The sequence below is a fragment of the Cyprinus carpio genome, chromosome B13, assembly GCF_018340385.1.
Source record: "Cyprinus carpio isolate SPL01 chromosome B13, ASM1834038v1, whole genome shotgun sequence".
NCBI lineage: Eukaryota > Metazoa > Chordata > Actinopteri > Cypriniformes > Cyprinidae > Cyprinus > Cyprinus carpio.
Window position 1 is genome coordinate 3,601,857 of NC_056609.1, and position 24,718 is coordinate 3,626,574.

Below are 24,718 nucleotides of genomic sequence, written 5' to 3' on the forward strand. Positions count from 1 at the left end.
CAAGAGGGAAAAAATAGAAAGAATCTGATACGATTACGATGCTGATGACCATTAATTAATTTTGATCTCTTGATTCACTATCAATTCACATGAATAGGCCTACTGTACTTACTGTTCTTGGGTTAAATTCAGTATTTTCTTGCATTAATTAATATTCACTTGTGTGTGCTTATAAGAGTATCTTTTTAAAATGTATCATTTTAAAATCTAGTGTTTGATCTTGTCTAAATATTTATTCAAATGCAAAACCTAAAAATAAGTAAGAAGTTATGACCTGCAATACTCTTTTGAGCAACTAGACTAGATACATGTATATTTATTAGAGTGGGTAAACAATGGCATTGCAAATGGAAATTATTATTTTTCTGGCCACAAAATGATTTTAATTTGCCTCTTTGCATTGAATTTAAAACCCTTTTCTCCATTTAACCTTAAATACTACACTAATTGTATTAGGCTATACATAATAACGGAAAATAGGATACAATTCATAACAAAAACGGTTGATCTGCATGTTTGTCTTGGGCGTAATAATCAATGCATGTGTTTCTCAAGCACAATTTGTGAGAGTTAGCAACCCTGCTTTGTCATCATTGACACAAAAAAAAGCCTTCACCTGATGAACATTTTCATCAGTAATAATTTCCTTAATTAAATTAACACGGTTTTTGAGCAGTTAAGGTTACTAGATTTAAAATTATTTGTTTAATTCAGAATGGGTGCAATGAAAGCTTTTTTCTCAGAATTACGTTAGATGGCTAATTACAACTAACAATCCGATAGTGAGCTAGCATCATAAGATAAAAAAACAACTATTGACAGACCAAGATTATAATAAAAGTAACTGTCCGATTCTAAGATAAACACTTATTCATTAGCAGTAAATTAGGTGTACCAAACAATCATAAAACAAATAAATATTATCTTACCGTCATCGTGAGGTAAAATAATGAGGAAGGATCACTCTGCCAGCCAGTCACACAGCGACGTCGCACCGCAGTCTGTAAATTCCTTCAGAAAACAGCGTGTGGCGCACTTGAGCGTATTGTCAGATGCACATCTAATTTGAAGTAGCTTTTTATGGGAGCGGCAGCGCAATACTTCGATAAAAAATAGATAGGGCTATGTCAAATATTGTTTCTATTTTAGTTTTAAAGAAAAACCAGGGGACCCCCCCCCAAGGGCAATTTTTTGGGCCTTATGGGGGGTCCCTTGATGCTTATGGGGGGCCCCGGACCCCCCCAGTCCCCCCTCAATTCGAACACTGAGTTTATATAACAACACTGTCCAAATGCAGAATGCTACTTTTATTTCTTTTATGTCTAATATAGTTTGTGATTGCATTTTCTAAAGTCTATGTCCAGAATGTGCAGTCTATAATAAAATTGGAGACAAAGTCGCTGGCAGTGTGAAAGGGGATTAAGTGCTTTCAGAAAGAAAGCTGTTTCTTGTGTTAAAATGGTGCTTGTTTAACAATACTGAAGTAGATTACGTGGGTTTCAGATACAGACCAACTCACTATTAAATGAGCTATCAAGCAAGTCAGCTATGTAAGAATCAGCATGTAGATGCTGACAAATGAAAGGGAAAAGCAACATTAACAGGCGGTTCCCAGACAGAGATTAGGCCTAGTCCTCACCCTTTAAAGAGGGATAGAGGGCCTACGAGCACAAGGCTACGAAGAACCCACCCCCCTGACAGAATGAGCTACTGGGATCTGGGTAACATCAAGCTGGTAGTATCTGACAAAATTTAGGGGGAGAGGCCCAGATTGCAGTGGCACAGACATCCTGCAAGGAAAATCCCTTAAACAGAGCCCAAGAGGCGGCCCCGCCCATAGTAGTGTGCGCTCTGAAGCTATAAAGCTTCTGGAAGATGTAGCTTCTTGCTGCATTCTTGGACGAAGATGCCCATCCATGGCTCACTGCTGGTCTACACATTTCCTCCACTTAGCCTTACTAGGAGTTATTCTACCCTGGTCTGCGTGAGAGAACGGAGCCTGACTTTGAATGAAGAGGTGGTCTCTCTCTCTCTGAAAGTGCTGGTCCTGTTGATGTAAACCCACGGGGCACACACAGGACATAAAGCATTCAGCCTCTGATGGCCAACCTGTCTGCGTGAGGGTAGAAAATTTCCCCGTATAGAGGAGTGATCTTTGCCAGCTATGGTGCTTTCAGCCACCTGTGTGCTATCAAAATTAGAATCAGATTCCATTCTCTCATTCTGGCCAGGGTAGGTATTATCAGGCACAGGGAAGGAAATGTGTAGAGCAGCACATTGGGCCTGGCTCCACCCTGAGAGGGGCATCTTCGTCCCATTGCGAGAAGTACATAGGACAATTTGTGTTTCCACATGATGCAAAGAGATCAATGGCTGCCTGGCCGAATGTCTAACACAGCAGAAATAGTACTTGTTGGTGGAAGTGTCAGTCTCCGTAGAGGGGGTTCCCCCTCGACTGTGCCCCTCTTCAGAATACCCAGGACATTGGTTACCCATAACGATAGACTAGAAAAGAGACAACTGTCTATAAACCATAACTCTTAAATTTAACCTCTTCAGCCTTTCCCAGTTTGTCAGTTCTGCCTGTAATGTGTCACACAGGACACGTGGTGATCAACATAGAAGATCAATAATTTACTGAGCTTCACCAGAGCTGATTTTGGGAGCCCATTTTGTTGTATTTCAATGGATTGTGACATTCCTAAAATTCACGGGCGGTGATGGGGGCAGATAATTAACTCCTTGCGGGCAGGTAGTAGCGCGGATTAAAAATATGTGCAATATTTGTGTCTAAATTACCATTACACATACGCAACAACGATATGATATTTGACCCATCACGTCACCACCACTGCGACAGTGCGACTTTGGTTGATGCTTCTCGTAGCCTAGTAAGGCTATTGTTTGTGAGTGACAGGCTCAGGTTGTATTTTTTCTTGTTCTTTTTTTTTTTTCATTAATAGGTCTATTTGCGTATAGTTATCAGGTTCCATAGCCTATTTAGATGCCGATGGTAGGCTACTTGAATGGCGCAAAACAAAGCGCACTTTAGCCTGTTTCATTAGCCCATTCATGAAGCTGTTGTGATGTTGAGAGAGGTGCGAGATAAAAAATAAAGCACTTTAATTGGAATGATTTTAGCGTGTGTGATTTATCGCGGGCACGGATCGGGTAATGGGCCAAATATTAACGGGTCTGAGCGGGTGCGGATTTAATATTGATATTATCATGGGTGACGGGTCGGATCTGGTGCTGAACTTTGCGGGTACAGGCAGGGGCAGGTCTCCAAAAATGGACCCGTGCAGGACTCTGCTCTGTATTCTTTCAAAGAATTTGAAGATCGTTCATCCACTGCCATCTCACCTTGCATCACCCTTTTCTTCCTGCCTTTTTTCTGGGAGGGTAATTTGGACCTTAAAATTATGATCATCGTGCTCCTGTAGAATGCTGGGCAAATGTATATTTTTAACACCTTCAAAATAACAGGTGAACTTTTTCAAGATGTTTTCTTTGCCCATAACGATGCAATGAGCAGTTAGCAAATCCATGTCACTTGTCTGAAAGTAATTTGACAGTGGAGTAGTCTAAGCAAATTTTCAAAGAAAAATCAGCTTAGTATGGAGTAATGCCTCTATGTATCTTCTGGTCTTTTTCCATCTTTATCATGGTGGTTACAAGGTCAATGAAAACATGCCCCATCGGGATTCCCAAAATAACTAAAGACTGAATAGTGCTTGTCTTTGGACCACCACTGTATTTCTCCTGTTGGAACAATAATTCTGTCTCCTGTCCTTACTGACCACCTCCCACACTTTCATGCATTTGTAGGACCCAAGCATGAATGTGGTGATGTCATTCAACAGGGAGAAAAGTGGTTCACTTGACACTGCAATTCCAGTTGTGTCTGCAAACACAAGATTAAGTATATGTGCATAATACCAAACAGGACCTTGGTGCCTGTGGTATGAGAAGTGCAGAAAATTGCTTATACTACTCTTGCATGTTTGCAGCCCCATCTGTTCAATCACCAACACATTCCTTGATGTCAGTACCAACCCTTTCCAAAACTCTCTTCAGCAAAATAAGATTTTCCCCAGTACAGAACTTCCACTCAATCACTGCTTTTAGCGATTTACTGTCACAGATCTTACATCGATACTTAGATGTCAAATCTGGTCTTGTATACATTTGTACTGAATACATACTGTATCAGCTTCCTTAATTTCTTCAGTAATGTTTTGCTGGATTGAGAGACTGATGACACTAATGACTGTTTAGTGTTGTCTTGGACTGCAAATTCGTAAGGGAACCTCTTCTTTTATATCCACTGTCATGCACCTTTTTTTGTCTTTTCAGTGCATCCAAGAGCACTCACTCACTCTGCACAGTCAAATTTCAACCACATAAGATAACTTTACTTAAGATATTCCAGGCCTATAACAAACAGTTGGTGGACTAAATGGTTTGGACGATTTTAATGTTCTAACAGAAACTATAAAAACAATAAGTGCGTTTACAAAGGCAGTTATAATCAAGCTACTGCAGGGTTTTCCATATTCAGACTAGTCTTTCCTGTCTCTCTGTATGTCTCAGTATACATGACAGTAGGGGCGCTCCGATTGATCATACGATTGATCGGCTACCGATTGCTATCAGCCGATAATCGCTTTGAGCTGTTTTAATCGGCGGTCTCTATGAAGGCCTATCTCATAAACCAATCTCAAGCTGATGATGCACCTGCCGCACGCACGCTCTCCTGGTGACTGAGCTCTAATGCACAGCGCACACACATAACGTCAAGTTCACACACACACTCCGTTTTGCAGTGCGTATGTTCTGCACATTTTTTCCGCCCTCATGTAACCGGATTAAAGCATTCACTGCACACGGTTGTGGTCCAGCAGTGCGTTCAGGAGCGGTGCATCTGCTGCAGTGCAGAGATTGTTTCCACACAGAGTCTATTTTTGCTAAATTAAAGTGACAAAGCATTGTTTGCAGTAAATATGAACATGGATTGACACAAAAATTTAGTAATTACACCATAAACGCATATAATTAAAGTCTACTGTGTTTCACAGTCAACACAGTCTATTGCTAGGTTTAAAGGAAAAGAGCACTTTTAAATAAAAAACCCAGAGAGCAAAAATCATCTGGCCCAGACCTGTTGGAAGTTATAACGGGCCAATACCGGCACGGACCCGTTTTTCCGGATCTGGACCAGAAATGGGCTCTTTCAGTAACAGTGTTTGGATTTGAAATCAAAATAATGGATAAATGTTGTGTTTGTAGTAAACAGCCACAGATCAGTGGCAGACTCCTGTGTGAAAGCACAGTCCGTGCTGCTTCTGTACCACACATGGACTACATACAATGTTTGTGGAGGTTAGTGCAGGGTGGCCGATCGTTAATGCGCATCTCGTCAGTAAAGCCGGTTATCTAATCAGCGATGGAATTTATCGCTGATTAGATAAACGGCTCTACTGACGAGATGCGCATTAACGATCGGCCGATCTTGATCGGTGCACCCCTAAAACACACTGCAAACAGAGTATGTGTGAACCTCACATACAGCTCACAAAATCAGGCTTGCGCTGTGTGTAAGCTATTGTGTAACAATTACACGACTGTCAAAACAAAAATGCACTGCATGATCCAACATTTAGGTCTAAATGTCTAAAAAAAAAATGTCCCCCTCCAAAAAAAAAAGGAGTCACCTAAGAGAGGAATTGACCCAAAATAATGACCAAATAATGGAGAATGACCCAAAATAGCAGAGCTGATGAGTGAACAACTGTTGCAAGAGAAAACACTTTATTTAATGATTATTTTTAAATCACTATAAATGTAATGTTGCTCATGACAACAAATCAAGTGCAATTCTTGTTTCAAGCTGCTCATCAGTTTCAGCAAGCCATAATATACATGTATAATATACATTATATATGAAATGTACTTTAGATAAATGTCAACAGAAAACACAGATGATAATTTTATTGATTTTAAATGAGCAGTCATACAGTAAAAACACATTTTTGCATAAATCAAACATGTTTTTTTTAAAAAAAATATTAAACATTTCAATATATTTTACAAATACACCTGAGTCTATAAGGACTTCATATAAACCCACATTTATAAAAAAAACAAAAAAAAAAAACAGACAAGATGTAGGTCACATGCCTAAAGCATGATTTATTAAAATATATAGCATGAACTCTGAATATACTTTACTTGACCACCTTTCGGAGCTCAGCCAAGACCCAGATGGCGAAGGTAAGCAGTGCCACTGATCCGGACTGATGTGTGGCTGCCAGTGAGGTGGGGACATAGAGCAGCAGGGTACTAATGCCCAAAACCACCTGAGAATGTCATCAGAAAAAAAACAACATTATATTAGCACCATTATATTAGAAGGTTAATATCACAGCTTATAAAATGTAATAGCTTTATTCCAGATAGTTCTAGCTTATACTGTGATGAAACAGTCCAATTTATATTTATTTTTCAAAGTGACCCTTTTTACCACACCTTAACACACATTAAGCCAAATGTCGTAGCACTGACCTTGTTTGTTAAAGTAAACAGAGAGTATAGCTGATAGAAGAAATGCACAATAATAATTATTATTATTGCAAGAATACCTAAATCTGGTGTATTTCGGATGTAGTTTAAGTTTACATTTAAATTTAAATAGTATACTGTGTACCAGGTTTATTATTATTATTATTTTATCGTTTAAAAAGGATACTATTGTTTTATTACAATATGACAATGTTTGTGTTAAGTTCATAATTTAATACATTTCTCATAATGTAACAACCTTTTTTATATTAGGAGTTTAAGGTTTAATTACATTGAGAAAATTATGACATTAACATTTTATTACATTAATAATGTAAAAATTCTTCATTTATGGCGTTAATTACAGGTAGCTTTAGAGAAAAATTCTAAGAAAAGCCTGTGCAACTGCGGTGTAATTAGTTAAAATATAAATGCCACATTGTGGGCAGTTCTCACAAAAGTTGGTACACAGCCTCGCTTTGACTATAGTGCATTCAGAGTATTTCAAAGAGTACTGGAGACATCACATAAGTATTCAGGCCCATAACTCAGTCAGTTGAAGCACCTTTGGCAGTGATTCAAGCCTTTTTGGGTATGATGCCACAAGCTTTGTACTTGTGGATTTTGGGATTTTCTGTTATTTTCCTCAGCAAATCCTCTCAGTTTGGATGGGGACTGTTGGTGAACAGCCACTCTTAGATCCCTCCAGAGATGTTTGGTTGGGTTCAGGTCTGGACTCTGGCTGGGACACTCAAAAATCGTTGTTAAGTCACTTGTGTTTTCCAGGCTGTGCTGATCGTCCTGTTGGAAGTTAAACCTTTGGTCCAATCTGATATCTCTCTATTTTGTTTTGTTCACCTTTCCTTTTAACCTTCCAGTGCCTGACACTATGAAACACTGTGCCTGGTTTCCTAGCACACATGATGATTGGATGCAGTTCATCAGACCAGACAATCTTGTTTCTCACAGGTGCTTTTTTGAAAAATCCAAAAGGGCTTGCATGTACTGAGGACAGGCTTCAGTCTGGCCAATCTGACATATACCTCAGATCAGTGAAGTCCTTCTGTGAGTCTCCCATCTCCACACATGATCACCAGGTTCTTACCTCACCTCTCTTTCTATCCTTACTGCTCAGTTTGGCCAGGTAACCAGTTCTATGAAGAGTTCTGGTTGTTCCAAACATCTTCCATTAAGAATTATGGATCCCACTGTTCTCTTGGGAACCTTCAGTGAGGCAGATGTTTTTGTAGCCTTTCCCGTTTGACAACGCTGACTCTGAGATCTGCAGGAAGTACCTGTGACCTCATGGCTTGTTTTTTGAATATGGTTGGTTTATTATACTGACAGGTTTGATCACCTCAAAAAGATGCCACGGATGGACTCCATTCAGTGTGTAGAACCATCTCAAAGATGATCCAGAGAAATGGGATGCACCTTAGCTACATTTTTTAAGTATCGTAGCAAAGGGTCTGAATACTTATGTCAATGTCATAACTAGCTGCTGAAATCTGATTGGCTACAGGTGTCCATATTTGTTTATTTGTGATATTTGAAAGATATGTTAGCATTTGCACCAAAGAAGATGAATGTCAGTTGTCAATTTATTTGATCATATGCAAGCAGAGATATGATGATTTCTCAATCGTTGTTTCCTCAAAGCATTTCCAATGTGTCAAATGCTTTCAGTAGCTATAGGTAAATGAGTAAAAAATGAACATCTGACCATTTTTTAGGCTATATCTTAGTAACATTTCGATTTTTTTTTTTTTTTTTTTTTCAGGCATAATAATAAAAGACAACAAAAAATATGATCAAACATAATAGCACATTCAAGCACATTTTTGTCAATAATACATTTTAGAAGAGGAAGAAGAAGAAATTTGGTGCATATACAATAGGACTGGACCCGTAATGAGGGTATAGTGCTGTATATGCTGCAGTTTTAGGATTTTTACTTGTGTATAGGCCATGGCTGTGAGACAGCCAATCGCGATCTTCGCCCGTCTGGGCAGATGGACTCGTCTGGAGAACAAGTAGAGTCCTGTGATGGCTGTCAGTGAGCCGATGCCCTGCACAAACATGAAACACCTCAGCTAAACCACATCTGCTAGAGCACTGACACATTTCAGCTGACAGGAGCAGTGCTTACCAGAATGCGATGGTCAAACTGAACCGTGGTGGGATTTTCAAACACGTTCTTGATGGCTGGGGAAAAAGCCAGAAGATCATCAGGGATCCAGCGCTCGCCCATCTTTGGGAAAGAGTTATAAACCAAACCCGCATCCAAACCAGCAACAAAGGCGCCTGTAAGAGACCATGAAAAATTACACAGACTGTCAAATTAGACCAAACAGCCTTAACAAATATGTTCCTCCAGTCCTGATGTATTGAGTTACAGACTAAAGATCCAAGTACAATTTATGTAGTCTTGACATCATTTCCTCACAGTTCTTTATAGATACTAGTGCAGTATTACTTCTAACATATTTTATAAAAACATTAAATGGGCGTTCATTATTATTTATATACTTGTGTCCCATGTTATATCCTCCATGTCATAAAATAAAACTTACAGCAATGGCTGATTACTCTACATGTGAGCAAAAAGAACAATAGCCTGTGGATTAGTAACTGTTTTATATCATTATTTTTACCACATTATTTAATATTTGTAACAAACTCAAATTGTTTGCAATTTACATTTAATAATTAGAAACACTATGCATTTCAATAACTCAAATGATACATTTGACATAAAACACAGTTTACATAAAATAGCAGGTTTGCATATTTACTGCTTGTATACAATGTGTAATTTGAAGCCATTTTTGATTGGATCGTAGAAAGTGTGATCATTTTGAGTGAGAGGCTGCTGAGGAGGAAAGATTGAACTCACTTGTCCTCTGGACAACCCCTGTGCATTTGGTTTTAAAAGAATCATTTGTAATCACGCAACATGCAAGTCATGTCATGCATTTGCTCATACCAGAGAGAGCCGTGAGGAAGACCAGGCCGCCCGTGACCTTGGCAAACCTCCTTAACTGCAGCAAATTCCTGCTGTCAGGGATCTACAGTGGAGCAGAGACAGCAGTATGATCTGTAACGCATCCAAACCTCCTGAAACAGCAGCAGGCAGAGCTGAAATCACAGCTTACCTTGTTGGCAGGCAGCATGAGAGTGAGTCCCATCCAGAGACTGGAGCAGTACAGCAGCAGCGCGGAGCCCAGATGAGCCGCCAGCCTGTACTGACTGACACGGGGAATGTCGTACGATTCGGTTTTCTCCTCCAGACCACTCTTCACCATGTACCATCCCAGAAGACCCTGAGCGTGTGCATCCAGTAACAGATCTTAATTACACAACACAATCTGAACTAACTGAAACTAATGACAGGATGGGAGGGGTTGTAAAGAAGTAGTTATATACTAAATTAAAATGGAAGAAACTTTAAAGAAGAATGGTGACTTTAAACATAACACAACTTTTACAACAAAATATAATCAAAAATATTACACAGAGCTTAAACATCTATTAATTATGAATGACAAATATATTTGGCATAAGTCTCCATGCCTTAACCATGCATCATCAATGACCACACTGAGCAGCTCAGCAGTCTATTAGTTCACCAACATTAAACCAACACTAGTCTTGCTGTTTAATATTTTAAGCTGCTCATACTAAATGGACAAAAAAGGGCTTTATTTATATTTATATTTTTACTTTTGCTTTTAATTAAGCACTAATAATAATTCATAAATATAGCTGCAAGCAGCAATTAAGGGGCCAAGCACAACAGAGGTAAAATGAAAAGCTAATGAGCTGTCTTTAATTGCTCAGTAAAGACCAGTGGCCTGTAGCACGAAGCAAGATTAACAAACTCAGAGTTTCAGAGTAGCTTTAGAGTTGACAAAACCAAACAAATCCAAACCTGCTTTAGATCGGGATCAGCAGGCTCACAAAGCTCGATACAGACGTTCTCTGTCAACTCAGAGTTTGAACAAGAGTTTGTGATTAACTCTGGAGTGCGTGCACCTGAAAGCATGACACGTGCAGCAAACAGCCAATCACACGGAGCGTGGAGAGCATCATCAAAGCATCAGTTCGAAAGTTCAATTTCTTGTGAGAGTCAACGTTATACACTTTTCTGCTGAAGTCATGTCGTTATTAAAAATAAATTTAAATGCCTTTACAATGCAGGAATAAACACTTCTGCTGAGGCAAAAGTTTGGGTTTGCGATCGCTAACCCAGAATAAAACCTGCTCTGGAGCGGGGTAGCAGTGTGGCATAAGTTACCATGGTGACGAAACCGCTAAAAAACCATCCCACCTTCTTGAGCCCGAAAACTAAAATGCAAACTTACCTGGGTAAAAACTGAAACTGGCTTTGTGCTACAGTGTCAATATTTTAAATCTTTTGACCAGTAGGTGTTGCTGTGCCGAAACTACTTATGTGCCCTCAGGTCATGCTTGTTATAACACTTACCAAGGTTGGTCAGATTCTGCTAAAGCATTGTGGAGATATAGCTTCATGTCCTTTTTTTGCACAAACTTTGTTATACATTTGTTAGCACGTTTTATGAAATTGTTTTGGTATATCAAAAAGCTTTCGATAACTTTTTGCTAGAATGCTCTTAAGGTGATCTGAGCCAATTTTGGTGAAAATTGGACAAACCGTATAGGACCAGTTAGAAAAAGTAGTTATTTAAGAAAATTCAAAATTCAATTCAAATTTGCTGTAGTTAATGATGAGGCTGTCCTCTATCCGTGTGCCGAATTTCATAACTTTCTCACAAGCGATTCTATAAGATTCATAAAATTCATAATATGTTAAAGCATTTGCAAATACAGCATTTTACTACATACAGTGGGTAAAATAAGTATTGAACACATCACCATTTTTCCCAGTAAATATATTTTTGAAGGTGCTGTTGTTTTTATATTTTAATATTATTTCGATACCAACCCAAGTAATCCATACATACAAATAAAACAAAACAAATAAGTTCAGAAATTAAGTTATGTGTAATAAAATGGAATGAAATGGGTGAAAAGTGTTGAAATTATTGAATTTATTTAATGTTTTGTATAATTTCCTTTGTTGGTAATGACAGCTTCAAGAAGCCTCCTGTGTGGAGAAACTTCTATATCTTCTATTAACTCTGAACCAGCTCATATTAATTTCCACTGACGAGGGGCAGGATTGCTTTCTAATTACTGATAGATTTCAGCAGATGTCTTGGCTTTCCATGCCTTTTTACACCTCCCTTTCTTCATGTGTTCAATACGTTTTCCACTGTGTCATTCTACTTTATTACACAGAATTTAATTTCTGAACTTATTTGTTTTGATTTTTGTTGTATGTATGGATTACTTGGATTGTTACTGGCATCTGGTGAACATTTCAAGTCAACAGCACCTCTAGAAATATGTTTACTGAGAAAAATGGTAAGGTGTTCAATACTTATTTTACCCGCTGTAATTCAAAATGGTCCACGCTCAAAATTACTGACATAGAAAAATTTGGAATCGTATGAGAATTTTTATGATTTTTGGTCAAATTGTTAAAGAAATATTAAAAAGTCAAATTATTATATCTTTTGACCAGTAGGTGGCGCTGTGCCGAAGCTACTCATGTGCCCTTAAGTCATGCTTGGTTTAAATCTGCTAAAGCGTTGCGAAGATATAGCCTCATGTCCATTTTTGTATGAATTTCATCAAGTTCATTAACACACTTTACAAAAACATATTTGGTATGCTTGATATATTTTGCGCAAAATTCAAAAATGATGAAAAGACTTGACCTGTAGAAATTAAAAATTTGGTAATACTATTTCACAGTATTGTTGTTTCTACTGGCTCAGCCTTGTTAAAAAAAAAAAAAAAAAATATTTTTAAAAATAAAAAAAATTGCAATTATTCCAGACTTTCCAAATTAACTTGGCCTAAACCAAGCATTTACCATACAGAGCTAATACTATGTTAAAAAATATATAATTTTTTATTGTTTTTTTTGTGTGTGTTGGATGTGTGTGGAGATGAGATTTCACTGCATTGCATGATGACTGGTTACCTGGAAGACGACAAAGCCACACAGACCCAAAACACGAGGCTTCATGGAACGGCTGAAGTATCCTCGTTTCCAGAAGTACACTGTAGGAAGAATGTAAGCTAATCCAACAAGCCGGCCCCACATGCGGTGACCCCACTCCATGTAGAAGATGAACTTAAACTCTCTCAGAGTCATGTCATGATTCATACTGCAAAAAAAAAAAGGCCATCACTTTGTAAATGCAATTTCCACGTAACCAATCACACCAAACGTATTGTAGTTGGAGCATCATACCTGCACAATGTCATTGCACATATTCAGATACCTGTACTTCAGCTCACATGAGAAGAGGAGAAATACTCACATTTTGAACTCTGGGAACTGTTTGTATTTGGAGAACTCATCTTCCCACTCAGCTTCAGTCCGCGGCGGCTTCATCTCTTTCACTAAATGCCAGTCAACCATAGACAGACCGGACTCCGTCAATCTAAGACACACAGCCATTAGTCAGTGAGTGTAAAGTTTGTCTAAAAAGCAGTGAGGCCAGGATCATATTTCAAGCACATAACAAGTGTTCCTGCATTGGTCTGGCAGAAACGGGTACTCAGTGGGGCAATAGAGTTACCATCAAATGTCTGCACCATTAAACCAAATGTGTTTTTTGTCATGACAGTGGACTGGCTTTTGATTCTCATCAACACTGTGTTCCATCAGAAGGTTTTTTTCCTTACAAATACTCACTACTGCTTAAAAGTAAAACCATCATAACATTAATGTTGTTTTTATTCCCATTTGCTCCAATAGCAAAAGAAAAACCCATGGTAGTATTTCTATGACCTTACAAAAGAGAATAAAATATCAAGAAATTGATTACATTGGACTTAAGAAAAAGATGTTGAATTTGCCATTGCTGCATCAGCCTTTGCATTAGAAACACTCACACTGCCTGCAGCAGTAACTAGATTTACTCTAATTTAAGAAAACAGTAACAGTAAAGTAAATCCACATCATCTTTTAATTATATATATATATATATATATATATATATATATATAAAGATTTACAAAACTGTGGAAACACGTCATCACAGTCTATGAAAAGGGTCAATAATGCTGGTTCTAATGAGAAATAAATTATATTAAACAGCCTCAAATGCACTGTGTCCACTTAAACAAGTAATTATGGTAATCCTAATGAAACACTAAACTGAGCAGAATAGCAAACATCAGAAATACGTGTTCACATGCACCATACAGTGCATACTGGTTTTTAATTTATTAGATAGCAGCTTCATTTTAAGGGTTTAAAATCAAACAATTAAAGCCAACATTAAATTATTGGTTTCAGCCCTGAAATTCCGAGAGGGTGCATCCCTAATGAAAACCGCTTAGCCAAAAGCCAGTATTCAGAAAAGTCAGTCATCTTCATTTTTTTTTTAAATATTAACCAAGTTGTTGGAGCTTAGATATTATATTAAGAGTTACTGTGCACTTGTTGTGAAGAACAAGGGCCAGATTTATCAAACAGGGAAAATTAGGGCGAGAGCGCAATTCCAAAACAGCACAGATGGGTGTGGAAATTTCTCCAGCTGATTTACTGACATCACGCGAATTAAAGAACACCGATGCAACGTCCGATTTACATATCGACCAACGCAATATACCAAGCACAGTGCAAATTAGCAGAATTACGAAGCAGAGCCGATGCTCATCAGGTGTGAGTGATCTACTTGCGACTAGGGCTGCACGATAAATCGTCAAGCACATCTCGTCAGTAAAGCGGTTCTGTGATTAGTAGTAAATCTCCATCACGTGCTTTCAGATGGAGCAGCATTTATTACACAGAGCCATAGTTCAGTGACAAGCTACACAAAAAAAATCGCAGACGATATCATTGAAATAATACATCGATATTATGAAATCGTGCTGTGATAATGACAGCTGTTTGCATAGCTTCTCAGTAAACTATGGCTCTGTGTAGGGGTGTGCGATATGATGATATTCGATCATGAACGATTAAAATGTCTCCATGATCCATTTTTTGGAAATATCATTGTATCGTGCCTACATTAAGTACGCGACAAACTGAGGTGCGTGCTACATGACGGTGAGTTACCAGGCTCGTATACTTTGCTCACGAGTTCAGTAAGATTTAGCAATGCAGTGACAATGGATGAAAACACGGAGGAGTTAGTCCCTAAAAAAAAAATCAACATCGATAATATGGAAATGGTTTGGATTTTCCCCAACAGACATGGCGCAAACAACAGTTTTTTGCAAATGCTGCAATGATAAGATTCGCACCTCAGATGGCAACACAACAAATCTTTTTAACCATCTCAAAAGAAAGCACCCGAAAGAATATGCTGACACTCAAATTGTGAAGGGACCCCATGCGAGTGCATCAGGTACAACCACGCAGCAAGAAGCTACAAGGCTTAAACAAACAACATTAACGAAGTAAGCATTTGATAAGGGAACTCCGTATGACAGGACAAGTAAGCACTGGAAAGCTGTGACTGACGCAGTGACATTTTACCTGGCCAAGGATATGGTTCCCATAAAATCTGTGGAAAATGAGGGCTTCAAAAGACTGCTCAAAGTCGTAGATCCACGTTACGAGATACCCAGCCGCAAATATTTTTCAGGCACGGCCATTCCACGTCTGTATTCCGAATGCCGCTGCAAGATGGAAAGCAAAATTCAAAATGTAATGTTTTTTGCTACAACAACTGATTTGTGGTCTAGCTGCACTTCAGAACCTTATTTAAGTTTGACCATTTACTTTATTCATGACTGGAAGTTGTGCAGTGCTTGTCTAGAAACAACAAACTTCCCACAAGATCGCCTGGGTGAGCTCATAGCACAAGGCCTCAGGGAAGTGCTTGAATGCTGGGGACTGAAAGAAACGAACATGACCTGCATGACTAGACAGTGGGACTAACATGGCGAGGGCCTTGGAGCTCAACAGTTGGACGCGTCTGCAGTGCTTTGGGCACAGACTTCACCTAGCTATCAGTGAGTGAAAAATATATATATATATATTGTCACTGGCATTTAGGAGTTTGTTCGTAATAAGAAATAATTACAAATTGCATTTGGAGCACTGAACAGTGTAAAATTAGAGAGATTAGTTTACAACATGAAATGCATTATTATATATGGTATTGCAGATCTGTTTGGTTTCAATGAACTAGTACAATTTAAAAATAAACATTTGTGAATAAAAATTTTATATTGTGCATTGTTAAATCTATGCATTAATCTTTTTTTTAATAGAAAAAATGCCAAAGACCCTCGTGTTGAACGCATGATATCTGTCTGCAAGAAAGTCGTCAGTACCTTCTCTTTCAGCTGGAAGAAAAAGAGGGAGCTAAGTAATGCACAAACTGAGCCGAAACTATCTCAACAGAAACTCATCACGGAGTCCCCAACACGATGGGGTTCATCATGATTGAGAGAGTTCTTGACCAGGAAAAGGCCATTTCTCAGGTCCTGAAGGCAGACAGGAAGACGAGACATTTGGTGCCATTATGGCAAGACACTGACGTGATGAAGTCTGTGAAAAAGGCACTGAGTCCACTGAGAGACTTTACTGATGCACTCTCGGGTGAGGACTATGTGAGTGTATCCTATGTAAAACCAGTGCTTCACGTATTGAAAGTCAACATCTTGAGCCTGAATGATGATGACATTGAACTAACAAAAACAATGAACACAACCATTCTCAATTACCTCACTGACAAATATCAGGATCCCCCCACTGATGACCTGCTGGATATGGTTTTGCTTGTCGATCCCAGGTTTAAAACCCGATACATTGACAGAGGCAAGATGGAGGGAATACAAGCCAGAGCTGTGTCTGAGCTGGAGTCTTTGCTGACCATACAGTATCCCGCTGCTGCAGCATCGGATCAGCAGCCTACATCTACCTCCACATCACAGAGCCCTGATGCAGAACAAACACAACCCAAGAAAGCAAAGAAATCACTCTCCAGCTTTCTGAAAACTTCAGGTGCTGTAAGTGCATCTGCAGCCGCAGGATCAGCTTCCTTATCTCTAAAAAAGACAATAGAATGGGAATTAAAGGGCTACTTGTCCACACCAAAAGCAGAAAGTGAGGTGGATCCTCTGGAATGGTGGAGAGTTCATGAGACAAACTTTTCAAGAGTTAGCCAACTTGCCAACTAGAAAGTACTTGTGCATTCCAGCAACAAGTGCTCCCTCAGAAAGAGCCTTCCGCACTGGTGACAATGTTGTCACCTGCCAAAGGGCAGCTCTCAAGCCAGATAAAGTCAATCAACTGCTTTTCCTCTCTAAAAATTTGTGATTGTGATCAGTCATACTTTGCATTCTTTTAGAAGGAGATGTAAGTTGTAAGAAGGTAAAAGGTATGTTCTGCTAGTGCTAAGTTTACAAGAGTCAGGATTCAGAAATATTTTTGCACCTTTGGTTGATTTGTTTTGGTTCTCACATTACACACACACACACACACACACAAAAAAAAACTACTTAAAAGATTATAAAAGGTAGTAAATTTTATTTTTATTTATTTATTTTTTAAATCTATTTATGGTGTTAGAGTGTTGTGTGTTTACTTTTTGAAGCCAATGTTTATTTTGGGAATTATGCTAAAGTCTCTGACTGCACTTTTTTTTTTTACCTTTTTAAAATGAGATATTTTCATTTAAGCTAGTTTCAACCTGATATCCATTTCTTTGTTTATTGTATACCTTATGTTAGATGCTACTACCTCAAAAAGAGGATCTGTGTCTAATAAGCAGTGTAACAGCTGATGTTAGATTTATTTTTAAACCAATGTTCATTTTGTGATGAGAAGTCTCTGGTTGTAATTTAATGCAAATCTTGTTGAATGTTCTATCAATGCAGAATTGCACTTGCATTAAATCTACACTTGATTAAAATATGCTTAATCTTGTGGGTCCTGTATCTAATTTTACATAATGATTACAAAATTTGTTAAAAAGGTTTTTCTTTAATGAAAAATTAGCCTTATTAAATGAACTACTATTTATAAGCTTTTTTTTCCTTCTTGGGCCTGAAATGGAGGAATTTTGGTCAATATTAATAATTACACAAAATTTTGCTAAATGTGCTTTTACGCTGAAATATTGGCTGGTTTAGGCCTGTCATGGATAAATAATGATGACAATAAAACCACCAGTAGGTGGCACCTGTTTTGATAAATGATTGATTGAATCGTTCAAATCAAAGGATTCGTTCAAAACGGCTGATTCAACTAGAAACGAAACAAGCCTGGGTCCCAGTGTGCATAGTATCCATCCTAAATTCTATGTGATATTAGTCATATTCATTACTATTTACTGCAGACAGACTGGATAGTGCACACATTGGGACGCAGGGAAAGTGTCCATCTGAATTGGCCGCTGAATCACTGGCTCACTTGATTTGTTCAAAAACTGATTCATTCAAGGAACAAAACATCGTGTTACTATGCACTATGGTATAAAATTAATAGCACATTTGTGCTCACGCATGTAGGCCTACTGATATTCAGAAAAGTGCATTGCTTGTGCAATGAATATAAAAACAAACTCATACATGGGTATTTTTTCTTTACTTGAATTATAATTATTATTTTAACATTTTGTTTGCATGATAACTTTTACATAATACACATTATTAATCCAAAAGGGATGGTAAGAGGGGATGCCACCCCCCCCGCATACCCCCTCAATTCAAGCCCTGATGGTAACTGAGGGGTTTTCTGGTCTGGTTGTATCAGGTAACTACCAAAAGTCTGCACCAACCACTGCGTAGTCAACTAAATATAAAAAAAGACTACACACAATCACCGTTAGATTTTTGTCTAGTCATGTTTGACTTTGTGCAGGTGACTTTATAAGGCATTAATGAACATGTGTTTCCACCTGGTAACCCCTCCCAGGACCACGGCGCCCAGCACCAGCCCGCTGCACCCCACCAGCCAGCGGCCCAGCACTCGATCGCTCGCCGCGTTTGGGATCGACGCCATCCTGACTGACGCATGTCCACCTTCTGTGGTCTGTCCTCTCCTCAGCAGCCACTGGCGCAAAGGAGTTCGCTGTAAACAGATTCACAATTTCAGTGAACAACTATCACACAGCCAACACTACATATAAGTATCTGATCGTTATAGTTAAGCAAAAGTAAAGACAGATACACTTATAATAATAAATAATAATAATTATATATATTTTCCTGATCATAGGATAAAAAAGTAACTTTTTAAAAACCATGTGAGCTTTGATTTGCACATTTTGAAGTATTTGTAAATAGCAAATTTCTGTAAGTATCTTCCTAAATCAGCAACAATGTAATTTAACACATAACTGCATCAACTGAAGAGCATAGCATCACACTTCGGCTTGTTTATCTGGGGTTTGTATTAAGAGGGTTGTAGCAGGACTCACAAAGAGATTCATTTGAGCACATTCGGTTATTATTTTCTCTCATGGACTGTACATAAACATATTTTATGTGAAATAGCTTATTCATGGCCATACTAAATACAAACCAGCAGCAATTAATAATTTTCCTCATTTATTAATTTATTAATTTTTTTAAACATACCGTAGATTCTGCAACTTGTGACCTCTGCTGTAGTTGTTATGTGAAACTTTTTTATGATAAACATCTTAATTCTGCAAATACTGTATATTCATTCATATTTTAAATATTTGTTACAAATATTCATTTATGCTCAAAAATGTAACATGTTTGAACTTCTGAACAAGATATGATCGGTGTAATTTGTAATTATTTTGTTGTACGGACAATAAGTAAATATATCATGAATTTTTTTATTCATTATTGTGTATACGTAAATATTATAGTTTTATAATAATAACAATAATAATACAAAGGGAGGCACTGGCAAAATGTCACCTGTGGGAAATCTTTGTGGTTACTATAAGCCTAGTACAACAAATGGGATGGATGTGAAAACAACATTTATGTGAATTGAATAGTGTTGTTGTATATATATCTCATTATCTCATTATCAGCATCTCATTGTGACCCTAGTACAACCTTTATAAATGTGAAAGTGTTTGGGATTTAAACAGGTGTCTGTATGTGTGAATGAACACACAGAACCGATATAAAGTTGGTTCGATGTTTGAAGTCGGATATTAGTCAGATATTCAGCCGTGAAAAAAAAAATCAATAAATTCTTAGTGTATGAGTATAACTGTATAAAAAATGGCTTATCTGAAAAGCAATAAAATGTAGAACTGAACACACATCGTAGTTTATTTGTTTTAATCCTCCTCGATTTGTTGCAACACATAAAGACTCTAGCAGCAGTGCGCTAGTGCTTAGGCCAGATAGGGACCGTCTAGAAAGTACATGAAAATGAAAAAACGATTAATATTTTTCCACCGGAATGTTTTTTATAATTAACAAAACAAGAGCAATTTGTGCACCAAGGTCTTTCAAAGATATAAAGACAAACACTTATAATGATCACTTGAATTTAAATAAGAAATATTGTTAACAAGATATGTGATAGTGGTTATTATTATATTGTTACTATTAATACATATATTAATAAAAGAAAAACAACATTAAAACGCATTATCATTCCATAATCCAGTGGTTATGCAGTAGGTTGATTCCAGGTCCTTGTGAGAACATTTTTTTTTTTTTTGTTATATTCACAGAAGTATGATACAAAAAGAACACGCTATTGAAATAAAAACCAATAACTAAATTAATTTAAAATAAATACACTCTTCTGTATCAACCTCATGGTGTGTGTCTTGTTATTGTTTTTTATAAGAAAATGTTACATTTGTTCTAGTTACAGAAAGAGTGTTTTGCAGTTGTTTTGTCTCGAGTTTGAAAATCTACATTTTAATAAATGAATTTATAACACAGTTTTATTACACAACTTAAATGGGTGTGTCTTGTTACAGATTAGATAAACATTTTGATGGTGGTTTTAACCACATAACTATAATTGAACACATACTATATAAAATGAAACCAATACATAATTTAGTTCAAAGTAAATACAATCTTCTACCTCAGTTTCAAAGGCTGTGTCTTGTTACAGATTTCTTAAAGAACAGTTTGAAGTTGTTTTCATTGTCAAAAGTGATGCAGAAGTGACGCTAGAGTCTCCAGTGTTACTGCCCCCTAGAGAAAGATACTACAGTTGTTTTGAATGAGTTTGACATTCAAAATATTTTAATAAATTCATTTAAATTCAATACAGTCTTCTATTTCAGCTTCAAAGTGTGTGTCTTGTTTCTGTATCCTAGAAGACCATTTCTATGCAAGTTTCACTATCATATATAAATCAGGATACATGCTATTGAAATAAATTCAAATCTGTTAATAAATTCATTTAAATTGCATGCAGCTTTCTTTCTAAAATCTACAGGCTCTGTATTCTTAGAGATAAACATTTTCCAATAGTTTTCATTGTCAAAAGCGATGGAGAAGTTACGCTATTGACGTTCAAGAATAGTTTGTGAAGCCTTCCATAGAGTCTCCAGTATTACTGCCCCCTAGAGGAAGATACTGCAGGTGTTTTGACGGAGTTTGACATTCAACATATTTTAATAAATTAATTTAAAATGCATACAGTTTTCTATCTCAGCTTCAAAAGGTGTGTCTTGTTACCTGGGCCTAAAAAGGCCTGTGTCGTGTTACTGGTTCCTAGAAGAACATTTTGATGGTGGTTTTAGCCACAGAACTATAATAAAATACATAATATTGAAAATGAAATTAATACATGATTTAGTTTAAAATAAATACAATCTTCTATCTCAGCTACAAAGGCTGTGTCTTGTTACAGATTTAATAAAGGATATTTTGCAGTAGTTTTCATTGTCAAAAGCGATGCCAAAGTCATGCTATTGGTATTCAAAAATCCCTTGCGCAGCCTTCCATAGAGTCTCCAGTGTTACTGCCCTCTAGAGGAAGATAAAATTCAAAATATTTTAATAAATTAATTTAAATTCAATAAAGTCTTCTATTTCAACTTCAAAAGGTGTGTCTTGTTTCTGATTTCTAAATGAATATTTATATTCAGGTTTTTGATTTTTTATGTTATTCAGTTTTGATGTTATATGTTTTTATTTAAAAATTCTATTGAATTTTTTTTTTTGATAGTTGTTCATGAGTCCCTTATTTTTCCTAAGCAGTTAAACTGTCCATTAGTCTTCATAAAAACTCTCCAGGTCTCACAAACTCTTTGGATAAATTGTACTAATTGTACGTATAGGTTTCTTCTGAAGCTTCTGACATAATTCAGTTATTTTTGTCTTGTGGATTATATGTAAACATTTCTGATGCAAAATATCTTACTTAGGACAGCATTTAAAAATGCATTTTGTGTAATACCTCTTATTTTGGTAAAATAATTAACATTTTGCCCACAAACATACCTTCGTAGAACTATAAGTCAGAATAAACTCCAGTAGGGGGGCCAAATCGACCCTTTGTACATTTTTGTGCTTTGACGGCTAGTGAAAGTTTATATTTATTTATCTTTTAACTGTTATTTCTAATCACATTTATAAATGTTACCATCCAAAATAAACAATTGAAATAAATAATAATAATAATAATAATATAAATATGAAGTAAAAAAAAAGTTATTTTGCAATAATTCATAGTCTTTTTACACGGTCTTCTGTTGCAGTCATCCAGACTTCTTTTAATACTGTCTGTAACATGATTTTTTAGCTTGATTGAACACAGTTGTTTCCTGTTTAAATATTTTCTGTATTTACATGACATTTTAATTATTGAACATGATTTTTAAATACCCTCTGTGATGTGTTTTTTGTTTGTTTTTTTTATAATGATGTTCATTAAACAAAATCATTTCCTGTTTGAACATATTTTCTGTATGTGTCACTGAAATAACAATTGGGACTGTCCTCAATATTTTACTCAAAAGTACAGTAACTTTTGTTTTAAAAAGCTAGGATAATATACGGCCTCTTTTAAGAGTGCAAGATTACTTTTTAGGTGTTGGTGGTGGTAATGCACGGATAGAAATATTATGCTGATTTATATGTGTGTGTGTGTGTGTGTGTGTGTGTGTGTGTGTGTGTGTGTGTATTTATAGATCTGTAGCAACATTGTAATTTGTGTTGTTCCATACTTATATGCTTAACTATATGTCAATAAACTAAAATCTCTTTTGGATTAGCATTACATTATGCAGTGGTGGCCAAAATAGTTGAACACTAGTGTTTCCAGCAGCTAAAAATGGTTTTAAGTCAGTTATTTCTATCTTTTGCTGTAGTGTGTCAGTAGGAAATAGCTGTTTACATTTCCAAACATTAATTTTGCCGTTAATTGTAATAATCCATTGAGATTTCTGTCTCATCCACACAGAGATCTGATCTGATCATCATCCGTCTGTCTGGAGTGACATACAAACTGAGAGAGAATAAATCCAGAAGAACTGTAACAACGAGACACTTCAAGAAACCTACTGTTTAATTCAATATCATGTGTCCTGATTTACATGTGAGTGTAAAACCTGAATATAAATGTTCATTTAGAAATCAGAAACAAGACACACCTTTTGAAGTGGAAATAGCATACTTAATTGATTTTAAAAGCATTTATAAGTTTGAATGTCAAACTCAGTCAAAACACCTGCAGTACCCTCCTCTAGGGGGCAGTAACACTGGAGACTCTTTGGAAGGCTGCGCAAGCCATACTTGAACATCAATAGAGTGACTTCTGCATTGCTTTTGAAAATAAAAGCTACTGGAAAATGTCCTTTAAGAAATCTGTAACAAGACACAGCCTTTGAAACTGAGATAGAAAAATGTATTGATTTTTAAACTAATCCATTATTTGTTTAATTTTCAATAGTATGTGTTCTATTATAGTTTTGTGAATAAAACCAACATTTAAATATTCGTTTGTGAACCAGTAACAAGACACAGCCTTTGAGGTTGAGATGTTTTAAAAACGAATGTGTTAACAGATTCAACTTTAACTCAATAGCGTTCATCCTGACTTACATATGACAGTAAAAGATGGCATAATTTTCAAACATTTCACAAGTGAAGCTTTTAGATGCAATAATTGCGGTTTTTGCTCTAGATTTTGCACTTTGCAGATGGTCGCTAACCTGCACTTTAACATTATAAAGTCTTATCAGTAACAATGCCTTAAGGCAGATTAAAATAAATAAAACACATTGAGTGTTCTCTTCGACATCTGAAAACAATTATAACACAGTATGTTTCTTGTGACTGTGCTAAATCGTTAAAGAACTATTGCAGATTTCTGAGGCTGAATCTCTGACAGATGTCTAACATCACACGTCGAGCCAACTTTCTATCGGTGCGCGCGGACAGTGTTTGGAGAACGTCCTCCGCTGTTAATATGCATCTAACAGAAACCCTGGAGCGTTTGAGAACGTTATTTCATTCAGAACGACCAGGTCACGTTCTCTCCGGAACTGGAAACTGTATTACAAACCAAACAGCGATTCGCTCACTTAATGCTGCATACTGATAAAAGCACGTGTGTGTTACCGGAAAATGATATTATATTCATACACTGACCGCTGCTGTAATAACATTCATGCGTCTGACCTGTATCTGCTGTAAAGTTCTCCCCGCAGTCTGACAGCGACACGACAAGCCAAGTCTGAGTACTGGCAGCACCATCATCTCAATCTCTTCTTATGAAATTATTATTAAATTACTAGTCACGTAACCAACATACATAACTCACTACCCATGCTCTTCTTCGCCTTCTGCTTCTTCTTTTTAAGTTTTTTGTTGGCCGCTTCCTCCTTCCAAGAATCAGCGCCACCTACTGTACGCATAAGAGATGACTCTACTCTACGTTATCTAAATGTCTTTCCTTAAAACTCTGGATTCAGAATTCCTACAACCAGAATAGGTATCTATTAAAAATAAATAAATAAAAACCCTTTACCATCTAACGAGGCCACGGGAAAGGGTGTATCATAATCATAACTCTATGCATGAACAGTGCTGTATTTGGCTGTATTTCCACTGCAGCGGCAGAACACTTTCCTGACACCCCCCTTTAATTTTTACCATATTTTTCCCATATTCACCTGGAGAATCTG

The 24,718-nt window shown here is 36.9% G+C and overlaps 1 protein-coding gene across 1 annotated transcript; it reads right to left on the reverse strand.

Annotated features, from left to right (window-relative positions):
* Positions 1-5,794: 5,794 nt before the first annotated feature.
* On the reverse strand, positions 5,795-24,400 carry LOC109067511 (cytochrome c oxidase assembly protein COX15 homolog). The gene is made up of 9 exons (XM_042736284.1): positions 24,213-24,400; positions 18,525-18,697; positions 12,978-13,100; positions 12,635-12,821; positions 9,717-9,884; positions 9,548-9,629; positions 8,711-8,865; positions 8,517-8,630; positions 5,795-6,359 (listed from the first exon to the last, which is right to left on the reverse strand). Exons 1-9 carry the CDS (start codon positions 24,288-24,290, stop codon positions 6,228-6,230), a joined length of 1,212 nt encoding a protein of 403 aa, XP_042592218.1. The 5' UTR covers positions 24,291-24,400; the 3' UTR covers positions 5,795-6,227.
* Between the last annotated feature and the right edge of the window lie 318 nt (positions 24,401-24,718).

What these genes read in the sequence shown, in the direction of transcription:
- LOC109067511 (XM_042736284.1), bottom strand. Translation starts at nt 24,290, where the DNA reads ATGATGGTGCTGCCAGTACTCAGACTTGGCTTGTCGTGTCGCTGTCAG. An exon ending in GTCCTGGGAGGGGTTACCAG is followed by an intron (nt 13,101 to 18,524) that starts GTGGAAACACAT and finishes TGTGTGTCTTAG; the next exon opens with ATTGACGGAGTCCGGTCTGT. An exon ending in TCATGCTGCCTGCCAACAAG is followed by an intron (nt 9,630 to 9,716) that starts GTAAGCTGTGAT and finishes GCTCCACTGTAG; the next exon opens with ATCCCTGACAGCAGGAATTT.